Raw genomic sequence first — 12,034 nt, 5'->3', positions numbered from 1 at the left:
TTCCTGGAAAATCAGGGATGGCATATCGAAATTAATTAAAACACTTTTTTGCCATTGTCCTTTACTACATTTGCATAACACTAAAACCGGACTTGAATTATTTAGTAAATTTGTCGGATGCTTGCAACTTGTAAGTTTTGCATTAAGACATCCTTCCTTGGATCAAGTTTTAAGTTGTTCGCACCAACAAATAAATTTTCATTTAAGCTGTTGAATTCCAAATACCTGCAAATCAATAAAGTAAAAACTAAGCATTTTATCCTGCGCTTAACTTTAAGTTGTTGTTTTGCTTCGGCTTGAAAAGGCATGCACAAGTTCAAGGTTCAGCTAAGGCGTTTCCTTTACAAAAGGAGTTGTGAGGCCCATCACTTCATATATTTTCGTCCGATGAAAGTTACATCTCTGTTTGGGGTTGTGACATATAACTACTGACTAAGAAATTTTTATTTAATTATATGTTTTTTTTAGCGTGAACTCTGTCATAACCGAGTTGGATATTTACAATCTTTATTTAGTTCGTTGCTGCAGGAAGCAGAGGTGGTAGTAGGTGATCATTAGATTATAGATCTAAGTTTTAAAATATAGATGAAATTCTTAAAAGGAAAGAAACCTTGTTGCTAAAAAAAGGTTTAAAAAGTGGGTTTGAAATGGTGGGGTGTTAAATGTTTTGCTGAGGCCATTACTTATACAGACCGGCATCCAAATAACGGGAAATTTGAAACTTTTTCCGCAAAGCTCGTCCCGGCATTGTAGTGGGAGATAAATTCATTACGGACATTGCGTAACGAGTGAGCTGCACAAAAAATGATCCTATTGCAGGTGGCTGACAACAGTGTCCAGCACTTCCTAGCAGTTATACTTTGAAGTATCAATGCTATATATCATCAGTATATCAAGAGATGCTAACATTGCAACATTTGAATAACACAAATGCCTAATCATTGGGTATTATATATTTAGTTAATAATGACATAAAAAGGATGAACCGGAGAAACTCGTTTACCAATGATTGGACATTTATATGATACCATCATTGTAGCATCCTCTGATAAATAATGGTAATTGAACTGAGTGGTGTGCAATTTGGTCTGAAATCATACGCGTAATTTCAAAATCGAACGAGCTCGCAGCGCGAGTTCGATTTGACATCACAAGTATGATTTTAGACCAAAATTGCACTCCACTCAGTTCAATTGCTACTTTATTAGATCCATTTTGAAATCGCACAATTTTATCGCCTTAAATTTTAGATTTGTGTGTACTGTTCCAGTAGCCGGTTTGTTGAAAATAGCGGAACCGGAAACGCCTTTACGTCTCATTTAGTATGCAAAACGACGTTATGTGACGACAACTCATTTGAGCATGGCAAAGAAACAAGCAGTTCTGAAGTCAGAACAAAAATAGTCTACTTCATGCTTAAAAGTTCAATTCTCGTCGCCTGAGTCAATGACGGAAGGCCTTCCTTTCTCCTGTGGTTGAGGCTGAGATTTTTCGTTGTCTTTGGAGAAGGAATTTGAAGGTGCATCCTGTGTAATTCTGCGATGGATTTCTACTCCCTCGAGTGCACGATCCCCAATGGATAGTACGTTTGTTTTTTTGTTTTTTTTCTTTTAAATACCATTTAATGGAATGAATTTAAGGGAGACCAGCCCGTTATCATCTCCGCTTCTTTTTGTGACCTCGGCGTAGGACTCAATACTCAGGACCTTGTCAAGTTCTTGCGGCGCCATTTGTTTCAAGATATTTTCAAGATGGCGGGACTGCACCAGCTTCGGAAGACGTTCGTTCATTCACTGTTTTGTGGAGCCGGGCGTATTTTGACTATGTTTATTCACAGCAACAGAGTTGAGCTCTTGTGTTGCTTCGTTCGAAACTACCGGAAACCTGGAAACATCTACCTTCTTGAGATGGCTCTGAATTTGTTGGTGTCTGGTTTTCATTTGTTTATGTTTTGCTGGACTTGGTATCATACGGATCTTGAGCAGATACCCTGAATTTGTTGGTGTCTGGTTTTCATTTGTTTATGTTTTGCTGGACTCGGTATCACACGGATCTTGAGCAGATGTTGAAGAAAAATCGCCAAAATATTCGTCAAAATGGACACTGAAAGTTAGAAACTACCATTAAAGTAGGTCTTCAGCCTGATGAAGCTCATAATCGTCATTCAGAAACTGTAACTAATTAAATTCGTCAATTGTTTTGGGAAAAAACAACGATAACAACAAAGTTTTGGCAGTAATAGTTGCAAAATTCTCCACACAATGGCTTTTTGCCTTTCATTTTCCTGAAATTTTATTGATTTATTTAAACTGACCTTAAAATCTGATTGGTTGTTTTGTTTTACTGTCCCATTCTCACTGGCTGAGAAAAAAAAGATGCGATTTAGAGCAAAAAATAGTGCGATTCGTGAATAAATCGCACCACTGAGAGCCAATCAGATTGCAAAGATAACCAGTGATTTCAAAATGGATTTAATAAAGAGTGGTAGTATTGATCCATCGATGTATCACTGATGGAAAGAGCTAGAAACTGTTGTGAACCAGTTAAGAGTCAGACGAGTCGTCTCCCACACATAACAAAACTTGAATGCATTTAAGTGATCTACAATTAAGTGAAGATTCTTGATCACTTAAAGAATGGCCTCAAATGACACCTTCCCTAATCAGTGATTTAAACTCCAAAAAGCATTTTATCTTGCTTCTTTAGAAGACTTCGGGCCCCCACCGTCTTCGCACCTGTCAATTGTGAGGGAGCATCCCAACTGTGGGTTTAAGCCCTTAAATCAGTATCAGAAAGAAGCAGTGAAAGAGGCGCTTGGGAAGCCTTTCACCCTCGTTCAGGGTCCTCCAGGTAAGTATGAAGTTAACGCGCACCTCAAGCTCCTCTGTTTCGCTATTTATTTGAAAGCTTTATTTTGCCGCTTCATTATAATGATATATTCCAAACATTATGCTTTGCACAAATACCCTGGTCCGTATGTTTGATTGCTTGCTTTGAATATAACCGCCAATTCTTAAATTGAACAGGCTGGTTTGCTTTTTGTTTTTTGAAGAGGCAGTTCTGCAAATTCGACTGTCTATCTTGGAGCGGCATTTACCTTGTTTTATTGTTTTGACTGTTGTTTGTTTGTTTGTTTTTCTGTTTGTCGGTTGGTCAGTGGGTCCATCTCTATGTCGCTCTGTCGGTTGTTTGTTGTTTGTTTGGTTGTTTGGTTGTTTGGTTGTTTGTTTGAACTGATCAGTTACGCATTATTGTATCCAACTATTTTAAAAGATAATCAAAATCAACATATTTTAAAAGATAATCAGCACTAGGATAGTTAAGGAGCCAGCAACACCTTGGCATAGTTGAAATGACATGTTTTCGTTCATTGGAAGGTACTGGTAAGACTGTGACAGGTGTCCACATAGCCTACTGGTTTGTGAAACGACATATGCAGCAGCGACAGGACGGTTTCGATATCGTTCTGCCAGACAGTGACGACCAGCCTAAAGGACCTCCACAAGTAATTTACTGTGGACCCTCCAACAAGTCAGTGGACGTGGTAGCTAGTAAGTGTAACAGTCTTGATAACAATTAGATAATCCATTCCCGCCTATTTTGCTAGTAACTCAGAAATGATAAGGATACGCACTGATACGCATTAATTCGCAGGGACTGTCCACATTATAGCAGCCAAAAACCGAGCCTTGGCTCACACAGCATAACAAGTTTGCTTGATCACAAAAATCGGACTGAGTTGTCTTGAAAATTTTTCACTAAACCTCATCTTCAACAGTGTGAATTCCCCTTCATGGTTTAATGAAGGAGTCAGAAACAGGCGCGGATCCATACCGGTTTTTCACCGTTTTACGGAAATCGGTCGGATATTTCTGAATTACCCCCCCCCCCCCCCCCCCCAAAACAAAACAAAAAGGGGACTTAAGAAATGAGATAATCCAGAGCATTTCCCTAGGGAGAATGGCCCTGAACCCCTCTAGAAGGTACTCGTTGTTTCGCAAATCAGTCACCATTTATCCTAGATCCGTGCTTGCGAAAGAAGCAAGCAGTAAAATGTCCATTCTATGAATTAAATTAACCCATATATTTTATACCCAACTATACCGGATTTTTCAGTTGTTTATTGGTTCACAAGGAATGGTTTCGTCTACATTCAGAAACGATATACTTATATGGAATATGGTTTTCAAATTTTTTAATCTTGAACACAGTATGTTTCGTGATTCCGCGTTTGTCTTTTCTTTGCCTGAAAAATAGGGTATCAATTTTACACATTTTCCCATGGTCTCGTCAAGGTAAGCCAAAACAATAGCGTTTTGGTTTAGCGGTTTTTAAAAGCCCCATACCTTAAACCCTAGTTGCACTTTCAATACTCATTTCGGTTTTTTTTTGTTCTATTTCTTCCCCTAAAGAATACATGCTAAAAATTCCTGACCTCAAGATCATCCGTGTGTATGGCGACCGTAGAGAACAAGCGGAGTTTCCAATTCCCAACAAACGCCAACCACTAAGAAATTCAACGGACGATGACAGCCAAATTTCAAATGAGGATAATGAACTGAGAGCAGTATCACTTCATCATGTCATTCGAAGGGCTCCCTGTCCGTTTGCCACCGAGCTTGGAGAGTATGAGCGCAAATTTGATGAAGATAGGAAGAACGATCTCAGGACCAGTGACAAAGAAGTGGAAGAATACCGCGAAGTAAGAATCATATTCTTTCAAAGAGACGGTTTTGATTTCAATGCGTCGGAGCTCTAGAATAACAACCTTTCGTTTCAGTAGCAAAACTCAATGACTTTACGGCCGCCATGTTTGTATCCCTCCGAAGGGCAGAAACATGGCGTCTCCATAGCCTTTTCGAAAAACGTGCGAACGACAAACCGCACAGACCTATATCTTTTTGTCGTTGTTTACATACCAATGATCTATCATATCTCAGAGTCTTGACTTAATTTATTGAATAGTTCCGATTTCTATTTCTGATGGCGTGACAGTGAAAACCAGCAATATTTTTACGAGTCTTGCGTTGGACTGGTTATCGATTGATTTACTCGTTAACACTTAGTTAATTGGTAAGGCGGAGAATTAGGCTCATTAATCATTAGGACTCCAAATTATCTGGTGAAGAAAGTGGGCAAGTTAGTCTTCGCCCAATTTGTGAATATCTATTTCTGATTTTTTTTTCGTTTTTTATCATTTCGCTTTCACAAGCTCATCAGACAGGCCGAAAAATGGGTTCTTCAAGAGTCTGGAGTCCAGATCATCCTTTGCACATGCGCAGCATCGGGAAAACCCAGGTTAACCAGATCCTGTGGCAATATCCAGCAATGCATTGTGGATGAATGTGGCATGTGCATGGAACTTGAATCCCTCGTGCCAATTACATGTACAAAAGCGCGACAAGTGGTTTTGATTGGTGACCATAAGCAGTTGCAGCCGATAATTCAGGACAACTTGGCAATGACACTTGGCTTGAGTGTGTCTATGTTTGAGAGGCTTTCTGAGCGAGCTAAGATGCTGGAGCTTCAGTACAGAATGGTAAGAGAAGAACGTACCGTTCAATACAGTCCATTAGAGAGACTGAAATATATATTATTTAGCAGCGTGAAGCGATATGAGTTACACTTTAAGATTTATCGTTTAGGATCAATAACATGAAAAATTATCTTTTGCTTTTCTCAGCAAGAAGAAATCTGCAAATTTCCCTCAAAATACTTTTATGAAGGAAAGTTAAAAACAGATCGTTCGGTGCCGACCTTAGATCCTCATTTGCAGTCATTTTGGCCTGCTTGGAGTTCAGGAAAAAATGTTCCAATGGCATTTTGCCATGTTGAGGGAGAAGAGGAAAGCAGTTCCATCAAGACGGCACATAGTAATGAACAGTCAAAAGCAAATGAGAAGGAAGTCAGGAAAGTGGTAAGCTTGATGCTATCCAAATATAACTTATGACTATAGTTATGGAGTGCTTATCGGCAAGAGATTATCCATCTTACCTTGATAATCTTGGCTTGTTATCGGTTAATCGGCATTTCAAGAACTAGCCTTTCTTAGGACATCTTAAAACAAATATAATCGAAATATCTAAAGGCAAGCCGATGATAACCCAAGCACACCACATGAGGCCATTGAATTTGTAGCTGGGGTGTTGGTTTAACAGGAAAGCCTAGTAAGATGTAAGAACCCTCAGGAAGTCTGCATTTAGATTATATGCTGAGCAAACATGCATCACACGGAGAAAAGTGAAAAATTGAATGAGATTAACCGATCATTTTTTAACTTATAACAGCCTAACTGTTGCGGTTTATTAAAGCAGTAGACCACTCTTTCTACAGGTTTAACGGCGCAATAAACCCACACGGGATGTTGGGCGAACACTCGAAAAGCTTGTAAATCATGAGCCCTTAGGCGAGTGATTTACAAGCTTTTCGAGTGTTCTCCCAACATAACCATCTTATCCATGCGATGGCTTTTGCATCTGTCGAACCCTCTCTGTAACATATCTTAAACTTTATCTTGCTACAAAGTGCGAAACTCAAAAAATTAAACTTGTAAACAAATTGTGGAGCATCTTTCCCGACGGCAGGAAACTCACTCATCACACGATCATGATAGTCGTCATCACTTGATCATTTTCTTTGAATCCGTGAATGGAACCAACTGAGCGTGTAATGGCCTGGAAAAAATCCATTTCAACAGACTTCTGGGATCAATAGTACACGAGATCATCTATACCCATTGTGAAGCTAGTATACCAAGAATACCTTTACGAGTATACCAATATTAATGAATAATACTAACTTATTCTTTGTCAGATGCATGTGGCGACATCCTTAGTCTACAAACACAACGTGGATGCGTCAAAAGTCGTGATCTTGTCACCGTACAGAGAACAGCGAAGCAAGATCAACGAGTCTTTAAAAAACGTCTATAGGTGTAAAGATATCCCAGTCACAACCATCGTAAAAAGCCAGGGTAAAATTAAATTCACTTGTTTATGGTTTCTTTGTATTTCGTTATAAGGGACTGGTCAAAAGGTATTGCGTGGTGGGGGAGCAGAAAGGGGTGCATCGTTCAATTTTCAGCTGCCCATGGGGGTGGGTCATTCTGTTTTTTAACAGGATTTGGCACGCAATTGACACAATCGACAACAGAGGTAACTCCTTCCAGTTCCAAAGCACTACAGACTTTTTCTAGATAAATCACTGTTCCACGCGTGGCGAGACTGGAGGCCTAGTGTGAAAGATTTACGGTCAAGTTTTCTTAGAGTTTGCAGACATGACTTAAAGTTGCAAGAGTAAAGGGAAACAATGTTATTTTTAGATGATTTTGTTTTATTGTTAAGAACTAAATCTAAAACGTAAATATGATCACAATTTCATTCACAAAATGCGATTTTGTTGGATTATGCACCAAAAATGTCATGTTTTATAGAGGTGGGTCACCTGATTTTCAACCTTTACTTAGGGATGGGGTACTCAGTCACTCAGTTTTGTGCCAAATGGAAGGGGTGGGCCATGTGTTTTCTAACCACCTCATTTTCAAATGCTCCGACCCACCCCTCCCCCCGCCCCTGTACTTTTTGACCAGTCCCTAACATGAACTCTTAATTGCAATATCGCAGATATCCTAATTAATGCTTCCACTTGACTGGAAATTTAAAGTAGCACAGCATGCAGCAAATCACCTATTCAATGTATGTCGCGGTTTCCAATCTATATCAAAAATTTCCTCGTTTCACCTTTTTGTTGTTTATTGTTGTTTTGGTCGTTGCTGTTGTTCTAATTGCTTTTGTTGTTGCTATTTTTGTTGTTGTTGTAGCAGTTGTTATTGTTGTGGTTTCTGCAACGCTATCTCCTTTTCACATGATAGCGTTCTCGGTGGCGCGATTTGTGCAATTCACATACCTTTCAAAAATTCATTCTCAGGAAGTGAATGGGATTACGTCATCTTATCTTTGGTGCGCTCCCTGGGTAAGGATGAAATCGACCCTGAGCCTTCACTTTACTGGCTCCGGGAGCATTTGGGTTTCTTAACGGATGAACATCAAATGAATGTGGGGCTTACTCGAGCTCGAAAAGGACTCTGTGTAATCGGTATGTAGGATCATAAGATGCTTTATTATTTGTAAATTTTTCTTTTTGATTTCCTTTCCTTTCCTTCGTTTTTCTCCCAATCAAAAGTGTACGCCAGAGTTAAGATAGCGTGCGAGTATCAGGGACACTTGCAAGCTATATTTGTCTGCTGTACTCTGGCCCCTTTCAATAAGGAAAAGATTGCAACTGTTGCAATTTGCAAAACTGCTTTTCTTTGTTATATTGATAGCAGTTTCCTGAAATAGAACAGCTAATTGAAACTAAAATATTATTTCCATCCATCATAAACGTATTTATGTTATTGAACTAGCATGTAGTCTGCATTAGAGTACTATTAGTCGAGTCTTTGACTTTGGAAGTCGGAAACGTGGTATCCTAACAATTAGCGCTTGCCTCTGCATCGAGCGGTCCGGATTCGAGCCCAGGGCGGGGTCATTGCATTGTGTTCTTTGGCACTGAACTTTACCCTCACAGTGCGTCTTCCCAACAACGGGTGTGCAAATCAGCACCGGCGAATCAATGCTGGGGATGAATCCTCGATGGCTTAGAATCCCATCAAGGACGGGCTAGAACTACTCCTGGTAACTAGGATAAGCTAAGGCGGTATGGACCATCTGTTCCGAAGCATACCTTTTTTTTATATGTACATCTCTTGACATGAGAGAAGATTTTAGCGCAAATTTGCTAGGGCGTTTTTTTTTATTTATCCTTACTCAGCGGCACTAACTACATTTCCATTAAACTTGTTCTCTTTATCCCCTCAGGTAACAAGAACCTACTGAGGGTCCATCCCATGTGGCAGGAGTTGATAGGATTCTATGAAAAAAATCATTGTCTGGTAGATGAATCTGAATGGCCCAGCAACTGAATCTGAAATTGCCACACCATCATATGCACGATTCATACAATTTGCAGAAAATTATTGGAGACGATTATGTTGGCTTTATATTGAAATACCGAAGCCAAAGTCAAGGCAGCTGGGCAAACGCAAATAGAAATGACGTAATGAACCATTCACCGCTACTCGTAAAATGTTGATATTCAACAAAATCGACGATGCCTTCTCTCAGTTTGTATATGCCTTCTCCTATACAACAGTATGCTGAGTTTGCAGACTGAGTTGACTCGAAGGAGCTGTGATAGATCCTATCATTCTAGGTTTGATCAGCTAATCATGGCTCATAGCCTTACAATGCCGAGATCTAGAATCTCCTGGAATTACGAGCTTTGACCGTAAGCGATCCTTGACATGATTGAGCCTTTTCGGTTTTATATTATTGGGTAATTTAGGGTGCTCAGAAAAGAGCTGTTTCTTTTTTACGCAAGCTAGGAATTGAAGTGTTCTGAAAATAGTTGCTACTTTGAAGGCTCTTAATTAAACAAGAAAAAGTGGCAAGCATTTGCAATGACAATGGCCTTGCGATTTTCGCGCCGTTTTATATTTTTTTGCATTGTACCAATTAGTTTTAAGTTTAGTCCTTTTCAATTTTCTACAAAAAATTCCATTATATGAGTTGAGGGCATATGTGCAGCTAGTATAGGGGAGTCCTTGTTTACAATTTTTGCCTTATTAGCATAAGCAATTCAGTTTCTGATGGAGCTACAAAGAAATCAGTTCTAAATATTGAAAGGCTATATTGCGATTAACTCTGCCAATGAATTTGAGCCTGATGTATTGAATACTGTTTGTGCAACAAGGGTTTAAAAACTCAAAATTTTACAAAGAGTGTATGAGCTCGTTAGCGCTTTTGCCACCCAGAAATTTTGCAGGTTTTGAAAGACAATATCTCCTTGGATATTACACCCAAAGAGCTAAAAATGTCTATTAAGTTTCGCTAGCTCTTTAGCTGACTAGAGTCAATTGATATCTTTATTAATGTTTTCATGTTTCCTTCTGTACGCAAAGCCGTATGTAAAATGAGCGAAAATGTAAACAATTACGTCAGCATGAGTCCCCCTATAGGGCGGTACATATGGGGGAGGATATTTATTCCTAATTTGCAATTTATTTGTCATTAATATGAGACAGAAAGCATTGAGCAACTTAAATAAATTTTCTACCTAGGTTTTCATTCTGTTTGAATGAATCTCAATAGTTCAGCACAAGTGAAACAATATGTGTAACATATAATTTGTTAATTTTGAAAATAACATGAAGGAAGCAAATATAAACACAAATAACACTTGACTACAACTACCAGAGTCCTTCACCTTTTCTGTTTCTTATGTTAATCAGGGCAATTGTTTTTCAAACCCCACTGGGAATTCAAAATTTAAATAATAAAGAAAAAACGAAAGGAATTCTGGTAGTTGTAGTCAAATGACGACAACGTGCAAATCTGCTAATAGATATCTTGAATATGTTAAATAGAACATAGCAAATTAAATCGAAGTTTCCCACGTTTGAAAATTGGCGGAAAATCTATTCCCTCGTCGGTATGAACAATCAAGGGATTTGGATGGGGTATCCAAGAGTGTGCGCATGCGAATTTGCCAACTTGTTGTTCCTCTTCGGAGCCGACTCACTCTTTGTTCGGGTTTTGCGGCCTTCAGTGAGCAGACGACCGTTCAATCTCTGTTCATGTTTGCGTGACTGTCAACACGTGTGTTTAACAATAATAGAAATTATAATAATTTTCAACCATGTGACATGGTGAAGGCTGCTATGGGAATGCTATGAGCGCATTTGCCGCATGTATTGAATCATGTGGACTGAAACAATTTTAATACAAGTGCAGTTAATGTTCACATGCGTATCAAGGATTGGGTATTTGTACAACTTAAAAAAGACTGGTAGTACTGGTCGTTATTGTTTAAAACATTCACTGCTTTCACAAATCCGAAATTCGTTGTCGGTCTTTCCCTATTTCGCTGGAGTAGTCTGTCGTTCGTCGGCAGTTCGTGGCTCTCGTGTCGCTGTTTCAAGGCCACGTCGCTTGTCGGAATTTACCCCTAACAGGTTGTTGGGTAAATGATATGTTGAGACAAGTTAACCAATTAGGCCAAGGAGCACTGAGTTCCTCAGAAAAGAGGCCGGAAACTCAGAAAGAAAAAAAAAAACAAGGTATTTTGAACGGGCCGTCGATAAAACCAGGAACATGGAACATTCCGGAACATCCCGGAACATCGAATAATTATCATAATTATGCGAAAAATATGTAAAATTAAAATTTTAAAACTAAAATAAACAAAAATAAACTGGTATCAGCTTGAAATATGAAAAGATATTATTGGGGATAGGGGAGTCGGTAGCAGAGGGGTAGGGAGCGTTGGGTATTCATTCAACTGACCACAATGAGTGCAGGATCCTCTTCTTTCCCGCCAATTGCGCCACGTCGCTTTTCAGCACTCTGTTTTTCAACACAAACATGGACGATTCTGACGATGAATGCCGGGTTATTCATTGCGTCTCCTTTTTTGATTCCTGATTTCTTCAACACCTGAGGTGTTTGTCTGAGCATCATACAGCTGCTTGTTAAGTCAGTATTCATAGTTTTGTCCCTATTCCATCTTCATGTTGCTATTTATCATCACCAATTTTTGGCGCCGCTCCGCTAGGAACGCCTGGCACTATGCCCCACTAAGTACAGACTCGGCCTTTCCGGAAGCTCGAGTAACAAGCAAGTTATTATTGATAAACTAGTGGTAATCAAAGATTTATAGAGCAGCGCGTTCACGCGCGGTTTTCGCATTTCTGGTTTACTTTGGTGGTGTTCGAATGGCTCGATTTAAAACTAAGTTTGATCGAATGTCAGATAACGATCTGCACGTGAAGTTGAACTAGCGATGAATAGATTATAGCCTGCAGTAAAAGTAGTTTTAAGTATTAACTTGTACTGGACAAACATTTTCCAGGAGATGCATTTGAACTGTGGGTGACAGTTAGAATTCAATTTCAGATCGCCAACACTTGTAACAAATATTTCTAGAGACAATAAAG

The 12,034-nt window shown here is 39.2% G+C and overlaps 1 protein-coding gene across 1 annotated transcript in view; it reads left to right on the top strand.

Moving 5' to 3' along the window:
- Positions 1 to 10,735, top strand: part of LOC110043337 (3'-5' exoribonuclease HELZ2-like) — a 37,900-nt gene extending 27,165 nt beyond the window's left edge. Inside the window, exons 32-39 of the mRNA XM_089290203.1 lie at positions 2,707 to 2,850; positions 3,378 to 3,551; positions 4,413 to 4,702; positions 5,213 to 5,539; positions 5,684 to 5,917; positions 6,814 to 6,973; positions 7,927 to 8,094; positions 8,859 to 10,735. Of these exons, the coding sequence (XP_089146329.1) occupies positions 2,707 to 2,850; positions 3,378 to 3,551; positions 4,413 to 4,702; positions 5,213 to 5,539; positions 5,684 to 5,917; positions 6,814 to 6,973; positions 7,927 to 8,094; positions 8,859 to 8,962 (1,601 nt within the window). The 3' untranslated portion in view covers positions 8,963 to 10,735. The remainder of the gene's footprint in view (positions 1 to 2,706; positions 2,851 to 3,377; positions 3,552 to 4,412; positions 4,703 to 5,212; positions 5,540 to 5,683; positions 5,918 to 6,813; positions 6,974 to 7,926; positions 8,095 to 8,858) is intronic.
- The last annotated feature ends 1,299 nt before the right edge of the window (positions 10,736 to 12,034 follow it).

The sequence above is a fragment of the Orbicella faveolata genome, unplaced genomic scaffold (genome assembly GCF_042242905.1).
Source record: "Orbicella faveolata isolate gen_17 unplaced genomic scaffold, um_ofav_v1 contig_2, whole genome shotgun sequence".
In the NCBI taxonomy this organism is placed as follows: Eukaryota; Metazoa; Cnidaria; class Anthozoa; order Scleractinia; family Merulinidae; genus Orbicella; species Orbicella faveolata.
This window is presented reverse-complemented; position numbering and strand designations above follow the sequence as displayed.